Consider the following 16,945-nt stretch of genomic DNA (forward strand, 5'->3'; position numbering starts at 1 on the left):
AAACACCTCTTGACCACACAGCAGGAATCTGTCGTTTTCATGCTCGAGTTTTTATTTGACTGCTTTTTTTTCATCTGGATGAATAATATTTGAGTTGATGCTTTTGAATGGCAGGTCGCACATTGACAAAAAACTTCAACGGTTGAACTCTCTCCACTGACCTCAGTCTGACACATTATATCGGTCAGAGGAAGAACCGTTTTTACGACTGGATTTAATCATTTCACAAGTTCACGTGGCATAAATATAACACAAAACAATTTGTCTGAATCCTGAATCCTTATGTAAGTGTTGCTCATCACCAAATCATTTACTTAATTTCTAATAACAACTAAAAATGCTTTGATCAAAATTTGCCCTCTTTCGTACGGTTCGTGTGCAGTTTACAATGAAATCATGCGATATCTCTTACTAAATGTTATATCTATGAAATATATGCATGTTTGATAAGTTGTATAGTTGCTGTCAACAGTACATGGGGCATATAGGGTTTCGACGAAAAAGACCATTTTTTGTTCGGAAAGATTTTCAGTTTCTGGGTTAAGTATTCCAACCTATATTCCCGTATCTATGTGCACCAGGCAGGTGCGACACAGGCACGGCATCTGACCAGGTCACGTATTACCAGACCCACACACGTGTGATAGCTTGGAAGACAGTTCAGACATGATGCGCTGTGTAGCTGTGTTCCTCGTACTGTTTCTGTCTGGGGGATTGTGTGAAACTAATTTGTTGCACAATGCGGATTTTGAGAGCTCATCCTTTTCCCACAATTGGAAATGTCACCACTGTCAACTAACGTCATCGTCGGACAGTCACACAGGTCAACACAGCGTCATGATATCACACAGGTATGTAGCGGCATTTTATCACACATGTCAACACAGCGTCATAATATCTCACAGGTATGTAGTATCATGTTATCACACGTCAACACAGCGTCATGATATCACACAATTATGTAGCGGCATGTTATCACACAGGTCACCACAGCGTCATGATATCACACAGGTATGTAGTGTCATGTTATCACACAGGTCAACACAGCGTCATGATATCACACAATTATGTAGTGTCATGTTATCACATAGGTTAACACAGCGTCATGATATCACACAGGTATGAAGCGTCATGTTATCACACAGGTCAACACAGCGTCATGATATCACACAGGTATGTAGTGTCATGTTATCACACAGGTCAACACAGCGTCATGATATCACACAGGTATGTAGTGTCATGTTATCACACAGGTCAACACAGCGTCATGATATCACACAATTATGTAGCGGCATGTTATCACACAGGTCAACACAGCGTCATGATATCACACAGGTATGTGGTGTCATGTTATCACACAGGTCAACACAGCGTCATGATATCACACAGGTATGTAGCGTCATGTAATCACACAGGTCAACACAGCGTCATGATATCACACAGGTATGTAACGTCATGTTATCACACAGGTCAACACAGCGTCATGATATCACACAATTATGTAGTGTCATGTTATCACACAGGTCAACACAGCGTCATGATATCACACAGGTATGTAGTGTCATGGTATCACACATGTTAACACGGCGTCATGATATCACACAGGTATGAAGCGTCATGTTATAACATAGATATGCAGCTTTATGATATTGCATAGGTCAACACAGCGTCATGTTAACGTTGTCACATAGGTATGTCAACGTCATGATATCACACAGGTATGCAGCGTCATGTTGTCACGTGGGTATGTCATCGTCATAGTATCACACAGATAACAGAGGTATGCATTGACATGATATCACACAGGTATGCAGCGTCATGATATCACACAGGTAGGTGCCGTCACATCACGCGTTATGATATAAAACAGAAATCTAGCGTCATCTTATCTCGCTTGTATCCAGGGTCATGATATGACACATGCACCTAGCGTCATGATAGCACACTTGTATACAACACCGAGTTCTATGTTTGATAGACTCCTATAGTTTACAACACCGAGGTCTGTGTTTGACAGACTCCTATAGTTTACAACACCGGGGTCTGTGTTTGACAGACTCCTACAGTTTACAACACCGAGGTCTGTGTTTGACAGACTCCTACAGTTTACAACACCGAGGTCTGTGTTTGACAGACTCCTATAGTTTACAACACCGGGGTCTGTGTTTGACAGACTCCTACAGTTTACAACACCGAGGTCTGTGTTTGACAGACTCCTACAGTTTACAACACCGAGGTCTGTGTTTGACAGACTCCTATAGTTTACAACACCAAGGTCTGTGTTTGACAGACTCCTATAGTTTACAACACAGCGGTCTGTGTTTGACAGACTCCTACAGTTTACAACACCGAGCTCTGTGTTTGATAGACTCCTATAGTTTACAACACCGAGGTCTGTGTTTGACAGACTCCTATAGTTTACAACACCGAGGTCTGTGTTTGACAGACTCCTATAGTTTACAACACCGAGGTCTGTGTTTGACAGACTCCTATAGTTTACAACACCGAGATCTGTGTTTGACAGACTCCTATAGTTTACAACACCGAGGTCTGTGTTTGACAGGACTAAGTCCAGTGGGCCGTCCCAGCAAGTGCCCGTGACCCCGGGAACACGCTACTTCTTCCAGGCCCACGTTAAGCTGCTGACCACCCAGCCAGGGTATCTGTACCACGGGATGGATGTAAAGGTCTCACGCACCGACGCACAAGGTAAGATTACGGGACATGATTACAATGCAAATCTATTCCTTGCCTAATTATTATTTTCCCTGATAATTTGAAACGGAAAGGTCCTAGACAACTACGTTTCACAATTTATTCTTCAGTTTTGTGTTTTGAATGTATGATGAGGACATATGTAAAAAATACGAATCTGATAATAATACATGTCAAAGTAGGATAAAGATATTAAACTGACGTCCAAAAGAAACTTTACCAGAGTTTGAAATCACTCTTGCTCAAAAACAACAAAATATACATGCTAGATGTAAGGTGTATTGAGAAGATCAATATATCAACATAATCAACACTGAAAATGACAATCATACCTCGACCGAGAATGACGTCAGAGCCCCCCAAAGTTTGGTGTGGTACAAAACTCGAGCTTTCATAATCATGGTCAATAGGCAGAGTACATAAAGAATCGCTCACGTTCAATAACAAGTCATTAGTAGCATGTGTGACCACCAAATGCCTCAATACACGCAAAAACTCTTCGACGCACAGAAAAAGTCAGTCGTCTGATGAGGTCACGTTGGATTTGACGCCATTCTTCTTGGAGGGCCAAGGTCACTCCTTGCCGGTTGGCTGGAGAGTGTGGTCGTTGTCGAGCACGCCGATCCATCAAGTCCCAGAGGTGTTCTACGGGGGACATGTCGGGTGAGCGTGCAGGCCACGGCAAGACGTTGACGTTGTTGGCTGCGAGGAAGTAAGTGACAATTCTGGCTGTATGGGCTCCAGCGTTATCATGCTGATAAATGACACCACGTGGCTGCTGTTGGAGAAATGGTAGGACAACTGGACGAAGAATGTTATCCATGTAACGCTGAGCTCTCAAGTTTCCGTCAATGATGACCAGCGGTGTCCTCTCCTGCCCACAGATCCCTCACGAAACCATGACACTCCCTCCACCATATGGTACGACCTCCTGCACGCAACACGCCGCCGTTCGTTCACCCCTTCGGCGGTAAACACGTTGTCTTCCATCGGTCCTAAACATACAGAATCGACTTTCGTCAGTGAAGAAACCCTCTGCCAGTCACGTCGTTGCCAACGTTGTACAGTCCGGGCCCATCTCAATCGCAGACGACGATGTTGCGCTGTCAATAGCTGTCCTCTGTATGGTCTAAAAGCCCTGATTCCATGAGCCCTGAGTCTCCTGGCCACTGTCTGTCGACTAACCCTGAGACCTAAGGCATTTGTCGCCGATGACGTCACTGTCAGGAAGCGATTTCGGAGGTGCAAGGTACGCAAGTACCGGTCATCATGTGGCGTGGTCACCCTGGGTCTGCCTGTTCTTGGCCTGTCAGCGGTCCGCCCTGTCTGTCTGTAACGTTGCATCAAGTTGGTAACGGCAACACGGGAGCAACCGAGGGTTCGTGCAATGTGGGCGTGGGTGGCTCGCATCTGTACTATACCTAAGGCTCGTTCACGTTGTTCGACTGTGAGTCGTGGCATTTCTTTTGTGTTTTTTTATCACTGTGGATGTCTGACTTGCCGTTGTAATCGTTTTATACCCTTACCCGCACGTGCATTTGCAGCTGTCCGTGATGCACGTGTTTTTCACTTCTTCGCGTGTTATCTCGCAAACATGTAACAGACGATTAACATTTTCTGCATACACTATTGTTGTATTTAGGTTATGTGTTTTAGATAGACATCATCGAACAATTTTTTATACTTTGTCTGAAATTTATATTTTCAGTTGGTAAAGTTTCTTTTGGACGTCAGTTTATGTATTAGATCTAGATGGAATGAACGTTTTTGTCCATTTTACGACAGGTGGATTTTGGTATTTCCCGCATATTCTTACAACCCCTTTTCTCCTGATACCGATTATCGTATCTTTCCTACTTTTGGATGCAATCTTTCGGCAACTGCGTTTTCCTGCATAGACCATCTACTTATATGGATCACAACTTACTGGACTCTTCCCTCTAAAAAATAACGTCGTCTTTATATGACGTCATCAAGTTGCGAGGGCATATTCGAAGCACCAGAAGTAACGTCATGATAGAACAATGTTTTATCGTGAAATAAAACACTCTTTGTTCTTCATTGTTCTTTGCTATTTCTCGCGTAGCTATCTTCTATAAAGGGACCATGCCCTCACCATAGGACAAATCGGATCATGGCAGCAGCCGTTCCTTCCTCTATTTTCCGTCCATTTTGTTTCTAGGACACCATACAAATGACATCTTGAGTAGGTCACCGTATGTTCAGCTGGGCACGGGGTGGCACGCCATTGGAGGGGACTACCTGGTACCCACAGGTGAGTGAGTGAGTGAGTGAGTGAGTGAGTGAGTGACTGGTGACGAGGAAATTGCTACATGTATGTTTGCTTTTGTTTTGTTTCTTGTTTATTTCCACACTCAACAATATTCCAGCCATACGGAAGATGCCTGTAATTAGTCGAGTCAGGAGCAGACAAACCACTGATTGATATCATGAGCAACCGTTCACGCCGTCGCAAAAAAACACATAAGTAACTGAGCCTGACAACCCGGTCCATTAAGTTACCAGTACCACGGGGTAAACTGTGGGTGGTAGGCAGCGCAACACTTGTCTTGTGACCAAATGTCTGAGTACATGACTGAGTGAGAAGAATGAGTGAGAGAGGGGTGAGTGAGCGTGGTTGACTGGGACAGAATGAGTGAGAGAGGGGTGAGTAAGCGTGGTTGACTGGGACAGAATGAGTGAGAGAGGGGTGAGCGAGCGTGGTTGACTGGGACAGAATGAGTGAGAGAGGGGTGAGCGAGCATGGTTGACTGGGACAGAATGAGTGAGAGAGGGGTGAGCGAGCGTGGTTGACTGGGACAGAATGAGTGAGAGAGGGGTGAGCGAGCGTGGTTGACTGGGACAGAATGAGTGAGTTGTAGAGTGAGTAGGCATGAGTGAGTGAGTTTCCGAATTGTATGGTTGACTGAATTAACTAGTGATGACGACTGTTTGGTGCTCAAGGTCCTAGCAGACAATTCTCGCATCATGTTATTGTTGGTAGACACCAAGAGCGCGGAGATATTCATTGACGTGGAACCACCTCAGGTGGACTATCTGATGGACACGGCCATCTTGATGGAAGTTCCGCAACTCACTAACTTCAGGGCGGAAGCAGACGACAGGATTGAGAAGATCAGGAAAGCCAACGTCACGGTCAGGTGAGTGAGTGAGTGAGTTTGTTTGAGTGAGTGAGTAAGTGAGCGTTAAACCACTGGCTGCTAATATATATCCTAATACATGTACCTGTTTCCACTTCTCTCTGATGCATGTGATGCATCTCATCCTGCGCTCTTACAACTAGAACGCAAACAATCACTGAGTCGTTAACCCTGTCCCCTGAAAAGTAAATAACTCATCCGTGTAGTATTTATCGCACCGTTTGGTATAGTCTGGTATAGTCTGGTATAGCCTGGTATAGTCTGGTATAGTCTGGTATAGCCTGGTATAGTCTGGCATAGTCTGGTATAGTCTGGTATAGTCTGTATCGGATTGTTTCGATGTTTCCATGCAGATAATACATTCTTTGTTTAATAGGTTGGACAAAAACGGTCAATCTGCTGATCAGCTTGAAGTGGAGGTAGCCTCATCTTACAGTTCCTCAGTCCCTCAGTCGGGGATTCCGTTCATCTCCCATGTAGCTCATGTGCAACTAAGGTGATGGTGGTCTGTGGCTGGCTGACTGGATGGTCATTCACTGACCATTGTCAGACTTCAGTCACTGGTTTGACTCGTCCAGACTGGATTATTTACATGCCGCTGTGATATAGCTTAAGGTTTCCTGATAGTCCAGGCAATCTAGGCCATTTTTTCAATAAACTTGGAACAAATTGCAACAGAATTTATTTTACCACAATGCATTTTTTCAAGGTCCCGAAAACAACATACTAAAAGTCCCAAGCAATCCCAGTTTGGGAAATATGTCTAATTTGCATAATCCAATATGGCCACCAATTATCAATATGTCTTCCATATTTCAGAAGAGGGTCAATGTTTAGATATATGCATATGCTGTATTGCGAAATAGCCATATTATGTTTCTAAAAAGATACTCACAACAATTGAACGTTTTCGACTATTGACAAATCTGCAAAAATTCAAGGTGACCGCCAATTTCAAGATGGCCGACAAGTTTCCTAAATATGTGTTTACACTGTTGAATCTTTTAACTCTAAAACGGTGTGCTAGGACCTATATGCATATAACTTGGCACACTTACTCACTGAAGTATAGTTAACACTTTAAGATTAGAAATTCCATCACCAGATGCCCCTGGTGGCCCAAAATTCCAAGATGGCCGCCAAGAGTTTGATGGCGAGACATAGAATATCAAGACACTGTTGGTCTCTGATGACATATTTGAGTGATTTTAACTTCTACATTGGGGTAAACAGACCCAAGGATGCATGTGGAATACACAGTCATTTGCATAAATCCAATATAACCACCAAATATCAATATTTATCTCTTAAATGACATGTTTTGGTGAGTTTGGATATCAATGATAACTACGAAAACCGCACTGTCACAACCAGTTCTGATTTGGTGTAGTAGAACCTATAGTGCTAGACCACTGATATAACATGCCGCATGTTACATGGATACCCAAATCAGACACAGTATACGGACTCCGGGCCGACCCTCCGATTTATCCCTTCAATGCCAAGCTCTAGTCTAGGGTTATCTGTTGACGTCATGTGCTATGACGCGGACTGGGATCGAACCACGGACCTTCCGCATCCCGATGGCCTATCCGCTAGACCAAGGAGGCGGACCAAAGACGAAAACATAGGTATAGGCTTAGGAGGAGAGGAGACGACGGAGATGGGTATGAAAGTACAGGAAAGTTGGGGTTTGATAAGGTTGCCGAAGGAAAAAGAAAGAATACATAATGACGAGGAAAGGACCAGGAAGGACCAGACAGGACAGAAAGTAGTACAGTGGAGGTGTTTCCGTGGACAACAGAAAGGACAAATATTTGGAAGGACAAGAGAGATATGCAAACAGTGATAAAGGACAGAAGAAATGAGAACGGTTTGAATGGAAAGGGTGGACTGGAACTGGTCAGGAAGGACGACAGGACGACGAACTGTATTGGTTGATAATTGATGATACAAATTCGACCATGACATTAAAGAATGCTGTATTCTGATTGGTTAAAAGAGGTTCACTTTTTGCTACGGAAACCCCTTTTAGATACAGTAAGCCGTTTCAATAAAAAAATGTGCGTGCATGAATACATCGATAGCCTACCTATCGATTTATAAAAAAATGGCTAAAGCGCTCGGTGCCAAATTAAAATAAAGAGGTATCTACTCTACAGTGGGACGACATCACATTTCAAAATACAGTATGTTTATCTCCGAAATGGAAAGTTGGTTGCCAGTTTTAAGGGTGCGACGTCATGATGATACTGTGTTTATCCAACAGCTTGTGCAGACATACAGTGAGTTTATAACCGGATCCGCTGTTGACTCAAAACTGTTCCTGGACCCGACTCTGACGGCCTACCGTGACTACCTCTACGACAACTTCGAGTGGGTGGTACCTGACGGCTTCCAGTGGCACCAGTCAGAGAGCAGGGAGGTGAGATCTGCAGGTCCCCGTCATCAATAACCGCACTTCCCACACTTGACGTCAAACAAAACAAACCTCAACCTCAAGGAAAGAGTCCAATACTCTGAGGTTTCTTTTTATAATTAAACTGACGACACCGGGTGTCTTTCAAAGAAAGATGACACCAGATATTCCGGAAACGGGTGGACGTTTTCCGGTGTCGTGAAAGATATTCGTCCCCGGTATATTGACGCCCCTCCCCGACGAATATTTACCTGATAAATCCGCCCCCTTTTTTTAATTGACCCACCTGGGCCACGAGGCACAATAACTCCCAGCCTGAAACATAGGATTACGACAACTGTAGTGCTAAAATCCCTATGTGGCTCTGAGCAGGTTTGTGCGAGGTGAGTTTTAAACGCGACCACGGTTCTCATGTCTCACCTTTAGTGAAGGATGATGTCGACCTGCTGTTGGCCCTAGAGACTTTCTTCCCCCACGTGTTCAAGGAAGCCGTCAGTGTACTTGGTGCACTCACAGCTACACTACTACACACAGATGCAGTGGAGGTCGTGGTCCATGATGCTGGTGAATACCCTACCTTGTGATCTAGAGACGATAGTTATTGTTTATATGCATATTGTGATCAGTTGGGTCACCTCTCCAATACCATCACCTTGTTTGAGACGGGCGTGGCGGGACCCCAATATCACCGGGTATAGACTTACTGTCAGCTGGCGTCGTTAACTTTGTTACACATAGTTTCATTGTTTTGTCTATAATCACATTCTTTCCAAAACTGCAACTCTTATTCCAGGGCCACCCGGATTACAGCAAGGTCAACAAGACAGTGGATATACTCCTAGCACATGGGTAGTAACATAACTGTAGTATCGACAACAACAACAACTGTAGTATGAAAACATATTGTATCAGCAACTATAGTATCAATACTTGTTATAACAATAGCTGTAGTATCAGTGATTGTCGTACCGGTACTTGTTATAACAATATCTGTAGTATCGACAGCTGTAGCCGTGGTGTTATGAGTGAGTGAGTGAGTATGGTTTTACGCCGCTTTTAGCAATATTCCAGCAATATCACGGCGGGGGACACCAGAAATGAGTTTCACACATTGTACCCATGTCGGGAATCGAACCTGGGTCTTCGGCGTGACGAGCGAACGCTTTAACCACTAGGCTACCCGACCGCCCCACCGTGGTGTTATGAATTGCTTTAACAACAGCTGTAGTATGAATACATAGTGTATCAACAACTATAGTATCAATACTTGTTATAACAACAGCTGTAGTGTGAGTGACTGTCGTACAGATACTTGTAATTACAATACTGTAGTATCAATAATTGTAGAATCAATATGTGTTTTTATTTCGCCAGGGTACAGAAACTCCCAATTGATTTAACAAAGAACAGACGCATATCAATGATGTCTTCAATGGACAAAATGTCTTTCACTTTAAACCAACAAGTACATTTTCGCGATAACTTTGCAAGGAAAAAGATGAAAGGGCCCTACACGTTCCCGTGTTAACTGTTGGATATTCCACGGACACAGACGTGTGGTTAGAAGAGAACACTACATTCAGGTGTTGATTTTCGATGTTGCCAGAAAGAAGATTGAAGGACACAATCTGTTCTGGGACAACCCCCAACACATCCCCAATTGGCTGAAACACAAGCCTGCTGCGGACATCCGGGCTACAATGGAGAGGAGGACCAAGGAAGTAATTGGTGGATTCAAGGGGAGGTAAGTTAGGTCATTCTGTGAACAACATTCACACATGCTTTATATACGAGGACACAGAACAGAGGCTACCTGATACACACATACTCTAGATGCAGCATCCACATCGTTACAAGTAGTGTCCCCTACTGCTTCACACTGTACACCGTCACTGACGTGACTGTTCTTCAAGTCCTTGTTGCAAGTAGGACCTTGACAATGTCAACACTTACACCCTTGTGATTTCAAAGATTGTGTTTTGTTCCGGTGGCAAGGGCAGCAGGGCAAACCTGCTAGCCATCATTTGATCTCATGGCGACCGTCACACGTCTACCGTGTATCTTTCGACCAAGTTTATCATACATGTTCCTGGAGCGATACGTGTTTCAAATTAAGTGCTACCTTAATTGGCCCAGCTATGTACAACATAGTGTTACGTGTTGATCCCTAAATTGAAACGATATGTTAATCCAGTTAACAAGTTACAAACCAATAACTGCACAGTAACTACAATGGCAGTAAACGATATAGTGGTAGTACAATATTCAGTGGCAATAAATAATATGTGGCAGTGGTCAGTATCAAACATAAAAATACAGTGGTGATAGCAAAAGTCAGTGTTAATATATATTCACGCAGCGGCGACAGTGGTCAAGCTTCCGAGATGGGCTAGGCAGGAAGACAGGGATGATGAGCGATCCTCACATAAAAGCTGGTATCAAAGCGATGAAAATGCGTGAGCGACGAAATGTGTGAGAGATAAACACGCTTTTGTCCCACTACATTGACAGTCTTGACGTGTTGACAATGCGTGTGAGAGCATGAGGAAACATACTATTGTCCAATTACATTGTCTAAACAGATCCTGGAAAGTTCCACCGTTGCCTCACCAGTCCAGCGGCACGAGAACATTAAAGAACGTTCCACAACATTTTATCACCGTCCGTGATAACCGGAAGTTTACACACCACACTGGCATCTAAATATAGTAACTTCCTGACGACTGCCCACTGCCCAAACACAATGCAACGAGCGTCAACCAAATCTCAACAGGAACAGTAACAATCATTGTCAAACAATAAAATACACTGCCATATAACAAGAGACCCATCTAAAGTCATCATTGAGCTAGCTGTATACAACATTGACCATATACATTATTGACCTAACTGTATGGGTTGAGCAGTAGCCCGACGTATGTCAACTTCACATCTGTTATTCAGAGTCTTGCACTGGGACATCAACAACGAGAACCAACACAACGACTTCTACGAGCAACATCTGCAGGATCCTAACATCACCATGTGGATGTTCCAAAAAGCTCACGCCGCCGACCCCAACACAAAACTTTTCCTCAACGACTTCGGCATCGTCAGCAAAAACCACCACTACACTCTGGTGCGAAAAATCCCAATGTCTTATTATGTGCTACCGACACTTTTTTGACTCTTAAATGTGGTCACGGAAAGATTAGACATTATATATACGGTCGGGGCTGTTTGTTGTTTAACGCCGCACTCAGTAGTATTCTAGCGTGTGACGGCGGTCTGTAAATAATGGAGTCTGGACCAGACAATCCAGTGATTGACATCGTGAGCATCGATCCACGCAATTGGGATACGATTACATGCATTAACCAAGTCAGCGAGCCTGACCACCCGATGCCGTTAGTCGCCTCTTACGACAAGCATGGTCGCCTTTTATGGCAAGCATGGGTTGCTTGAAGACCTATTCTACGGGATCTTCACGGGTCTCACTCACTTGAAACGTAGATCAGCTACAGCTGAATTTGCTCTTCATGTTGTAGTCGTACGTCGACCAGGCCAGGACGTTCCTTGCCGCTGGAGTGCCCGTGTATGGTGTTGGGATACAGAGTCACTTTGAGGAGGACATGGACTTGGCAGCAGTCAGTGTGAGTATGTGAGTCAGTGTGAGTGTGTGCGTCAGTGTGAGTATGTGAGTCAGTGTGAGTGTGTGTGTCAGTGTGAGTGTGTGCGTCAGTGTGAATATGTGCGTCAGTGTGAGTATGTGAGTCAGTGTGAGTGTGTGCGTCAGTGTGAATATGTGCGTCAGTGTGAGTGTGAGTCAGTGTGAGTGTGTGCGTCAGTGTGAATATGTGCGTCAGTGTGAATATGTGAGTCAGTGTGAGTGTGAGTCAGTGTGAGTGTGTGCGTCAGTGTGAGTATGTGAGTCAGTGTGAGTGTGTGAGTCAGTGTGAGTGTGAGTCAGTGTGAATATGTGAGTCAGTGTGTGTATGTTAGTCAGTGTGAGTATGTTAGTCAGTGTGAGTATGTGAGTCAGTGTGAGTGTGAGTCAGTGTGAATATGTGAGTCAGTGTGTGTATGTTAGTCAGTGTGAGTATGTGAGTCAATGTGAGTGTGAGTCAGTGTGAGTGTGCGTCAGTGTGAGTGTGTGAGTCAGTGTGAGTATGTGGGTCAGTGTATGTGAGTCAGTGTGAGTATGTGAGTCAATGTGAGTGTGAGTCAGTGTGAGTATGTGGGTCAGTGTGAGTGTGTGGGTCAGTGTATGTGAGTCAGTGTGAGTATGTGAGTCAATGTGAGTGTGAGTCAGTGTGAGTATGTGCGTCAGTGTGAGTATGTGAGTCAGTGTGAGTATGTGAGTCAGTGTGAGTCAGTGTGAGTGTGTGAGTCAGTGTGAGTGTGAGTCAGTGTGAGTGTGTGAGTCAGTGTGAGTATGTGAGTCAGTGTGAGTGTGGGTCAGTGTGAGTGTGTGAGTCAGTGTGAGTGTGAGTCAGTGTGAGTGTGTGAGTCAGTGTGAGTATGTGAGTCATTGTGAGTATGTGAGTCAGTGTGAGTCAGTGTGAGTATGTGAGTCAATGTGAGTGTGAGTCAGTGTGAGTATGTGGGTCAGTGTGAGTGTGTGAGTCAGTGTGAGTATGTGAGTCAGTGTGAATGTGTGTCAGTGTGAGTATGTGAGTCTGTGTGAGTGTGGGTCAGTGTGAGTGTGAGTCAGTGTGTGTATGTGAGTCAGTGTGAATGTGTGAGTCAGTGTGAGTATGTGAGTCAGTGTGAGTATGTGAGTCAGTGTGAATGTGTGAGTCAGTGTGTGTATGTGGGTCAGTGTGAGTGTGGGTCAGTGTGAGTGTGAGTCAGTGTGTGTATGTGAGTCAATATGAGTGTGGGTCAGTGTGAGTATGTGAGTCAGTGTGAGTGTGAGTCAGTGTGGATATGTGAGTCAGTGTATGTATGTTAGTCAGTGTGAGTCTGGAGTCAATGTGAGTGTGAGTCAGTGTGAGTATGTGGGTCAGTGTGAGTGTGTGAGTCAGTGTGAGTATGTGGGTCAGTGTGAGTGTGAGTCAGTTTGAGTGTGTGAGTCAGTGTGAGTGTGAGTCAGTGTGAATATGTGAGTCAGTGTGTGTATGTTAGTCAGTGTGAGTGTGTGAGTCAGTGTGAGTATGTGAGTCAATATGAGTGTGGGTCAGTGTGAGTGAGTGAGTCAGTGCGAATATGTGAGTCAATGTGGGGATGTGGATCAATGTAAGTCAGGTATGTAAATGGGTGTAAGTATGTGAGTCGATTTAAGTCAGTGTGAGTCAGTAAGAACGTGAGTCAGAGTGGGGATGTGAGTCAGTACAAGCGTGTGAGTCAATATAACTATGTGAACTTGTGTCAGTCACTGTGAGTATAATGTTCACGATTTTCTTGTGAGTGAGCGTGGTTTCAGTGAGCGTTTAGTTATATCATCTCGGAAAAGTTTCTCTCAGTATTAACTGTGTGGACAGCGCCGAAGATGTCAGCATTGCAAAATGATCTATACTGAACAAAAGGAAGTTGGGGATCGTGAACACACTTTCATAATATATATAATAATATCCCCCCAAAATGATCTGTAACTGGTTTTGTTCAGTGTAAATGTTATGCTGAAAGAGTGTCCATGAAATACCTCATACACCATAGACAAATAATTAATATTGTGTCTTATGAGGTGAAGAGGGTCTGCAGGTCCATCATTCCTAGCTGGTCCCAAACCCCTATGTCTCATGAATTGTTTGTCCCAGTTAGCCCCGATTATGTTTCTATGTTTTCTAGCACCATACCCGTGCTCGTGGGTTTCACCGAAGTGGTAAACAACTGAGACCTGCATCACTTCGGGCTTTTCTCCCACATTAAACTGACACGCCGTGATATAACTGGAATAATGTTAAAAGCGGCGTAAAACTCACTTCTTACAACACACTGTAAAACATTTGTTAAGAATGTATACACATACAAGACATCTTCAAGACATATATATATATATATATATATATATATATATATAGTAGGAGGAGGATTCACAGTAACAATAATTGTATATGTGAAAGAGATTAACAAGAGTAGGTTAGGTAATGACAACATAAGGATAATACTGTAACAGCATTTTGATACTATATATATTTTGTACCATGCTCATTATTCAGCCTTGCTTGACAACGGTATAAGGATCTATACCAAAACGTAGCCTTAAGTAAATACAGAAGTTGTTATCCATACATTGGGTCTACTTTGTTGTCTCCCTGTCACAGTTCCGGCTGGACCAAGTGGCCAAGGTCGGTCTTCCTATCATGATCGCCGCTCTGAACGTGAACCAGCCGGATGTGACGAAGAAGGCCCGGATGTACGAGTCCCTGTACCGTCTGTACTTCAGCCACCCCGCCGTGGAGGGGATCACGCAGTGGCACTTTTGGGACAGGGGCATCAAGAAGCCGAACGCTAGCCTCACCTCGGGGCCAAACGTCACGGTAATATTGATCGATGGGAATTCCTGCAATTCAGGGGCGTTCAATGAGTCTCTAGCATGTCATGTATTAAAGGCTTTATTGGTTTTCTACAATCTCCTCCATGGATAAAAACATAATGACTTTGTTTAATAGGGCTGTGAATACCTCGCTATGTCGTATTGCTCTACCAGGTTAATATTTCATACCAGACTCTTCGTAGCTAGATAGTATCACCCGAACTCACATCATACGTTTTCGGTATCAGAAGGGGCGGTCGGGTAGCCTAGTGGTTTAAGCTTTTGCTCGTCACGCCGAAGACCCGGGCTCCATTCCCCACATGGGTACAATGTGTGAAGCCCATTTCCGGTGTCCCCCGCCGTGATATTGCTGGAATATTGCTACAAGCGGCGTAAAACCATATTAATTCACTTACTCGGTATCAGACGTAACCTGCACAAACATATTAAGTTCTTTTTATCACATGGTTGACTAGGCAGTGAATATTTCCCATACATGCTCTATGGAACGGTTATATGTAATAGAACAGTTCATATAGAAAAGATAATACACACTGTCTGATTGGCATTCTTGAAGTTGGCGAGTAAGTAAGAAAACGTACAATTATATAAATAACAAGTTCTGGTTTATTTTTGGCATTTAGCGACTTTTTGATGTAGAGTCTTACTCCGTTTAGAATCTGCATCGAAACGTCGCTATATGCATTAAACCAGAAGTTGTTATCCTTAAAGTTGTACGTTTTCTTAAAAAAATATATATATATTTTCAGCCGAACGCTGCCGGCAAGATTGTTCGCCAGTTAGTTTGGGGAGACTGGAGAACCAATCAGACACTCCCGATATCACGTGACCACGACGTTAACATACGGGCATTCAAGGGAGAGTACAAACTGAGAGTGAAGCATCATGGGAAGGTTATCCGCGAGGAGGACTTCACCCTGGGGCAGGCGGGTGTGGATCTGACGGTGTCTCTCAGCGGATCAGGTGAGTGTCTCCAGTGTCCGAAGATCACTGGGGAGGCGGGTGGCGTTGTGGTTAAAGTGGTCGCTCTCCACACGGAAGTCCAGTTAGATTCCATGGAAACAATGTGTGATGCCCATGTTCTGGTATAGTGCTGGACTATTGCTAAAAGCGGCGTAAAACTACACTCATCCTCTCCCTAATTGTGTAGGCGTATCGACGTGTATGTATGCATGCGTGTTCGATATGTGGACGGTAACGTAATGAGCGGTTTGTTTTAAATGTAACAAGACAAGTTGATATAAATCCATGTCTACACGCGTGTAGTAATGATGTCACGCGGTCTGTGTCAGTCGTCATACAGATGGTTCATGCCATGTGTGATGACACAATATTTATGCCATCACAGCCAGTATTCTTGATGCCATGTCGACCCCTGTGTCTTAGATAGACTTGTATATATTTGGATGTACATCGCATTTTTGTTAAATATATTTTTTTGTAAGAGGCGACAAAAGGGATCGGACAGTCAGGCTCGCTGACTTGGTTGATGCATGTCATCGTATTCCAATTGCGTGGTTCGATGCTCATGATGTGAATCACTGGATTGTATTTACACACCGCCGTCATATAGCTGGAATATTGCTGAGTGCAGTGGTAAACAAACAAACATTATCATACTCGTGCTTGGTTAACTCGCTTGTTTCGGACCGTACGATGTCCGTGAACTGAGTAGGAGGCACATGTCTGGGTACTAATCTCTATCTATGTTTGTTTGCAACAGGCACTCAGCCCATAGTGGACCATATCCTGGTGGGATGATACAGCGCCTTACCACCCACAGCTGTGTCATGTGTCCACGCCGCTCTACTACAGGAATAAATACAGTTATGTTGCAATGTGATGTAATGTGTTGACATTCTACTGACGGACACAAGCAACTGTATTTCATATACAGTTCAATATAAACACATATGTTCAGAAATAATCTTTAAAATATAGATTGAAGACATCTCCTTTAATTCACAGTTTACACGTGCATGTTAATGCTCGACACACAATTTGGATGGGTGCGTGTTTAGTGGGAGCATAGACCGCCTCCATGGTCTCGTGGATAGCGCGTCTGTCGTCGTGGGTTGGGTCATCCCAAAAGACGTTAAAATATGGTACCTATTGTTACCCTGCCTGTCCATCGGCATTAAGGGGCTAAAACAAGGACCGGTTGGCTGGTTG

At 44.0% G+C, this 16,945-nt stretch overlaps 1 protein-coding gene across 3 annotated transcripts; it reads left to right on the forward strand.

Moving 5' to 3' along the window:
• Window positions 1–622: 622 nt before the first annotated feature.
• Window positions 623–16,616, forward strand: LOC124145600 (anti-sigma-I factor RsgI6-like). 3 transcript variants are annotated; one of them, XM_046515431.2, is made up of 13 exons: window positions 623–851; window positions 2,564–2,709; window positions 4,898–4,990; window positions 5,720–5,876; window positions 6,253–6,295; window positions 8,146–8,301; window positions 9,089–9,144; window positions 9,902–10,039; window positions 11,239–11,413; window positions 11,823–11,927; window positions 14,541–14,756; window positions 15,523–15,736; window positions 16,497–16,616. In XM_046515431.2, exons 1-13 carry the CDS (start codon window positions 667–669, stop codon window positions 16,532–16,534), a joined length of 1,722 nt encoding a protein of 573 aa, XP_046371387.2. In that variant the 5' UTR covers window positions 623–666; the 3' UTR covers window positions 16,535–16,616. The 3 variants fall into 3 exon arrangements, with proteins under 3 accessions (XP_046371387.2, XP_048245677.1, XP_046371389.2); XM_048389720.1 differs by lacking the exon at window positions 623–851 and adding an exon at window positions 1,507–1,551; XM_046515433.2 differs by lacking the exon at window positions 623–851 and adding an exon at window positions 1,818–1,832.
• Window positions 16,617–16,945: the final 329 nt, after the last annotated feature.

The sequence above is a fragment of the Haliotis rufescens genome, unplaced genomic scaffold (assembly GCF_023055435.1).
Source record: "Haliotis rufescens isolate VD_foot unplaced genomic scaffold, xgHalRufe1.0.p SCAF_8, whole genome shotgun sequence".
Taxonomy (NCBI): domain Eukaryota; kingdom Metazoa; phylum Mollusca; class Gastropoda; order Lepetellida; family Haliotidae; genus Haliotis; species Haliotis rufescens.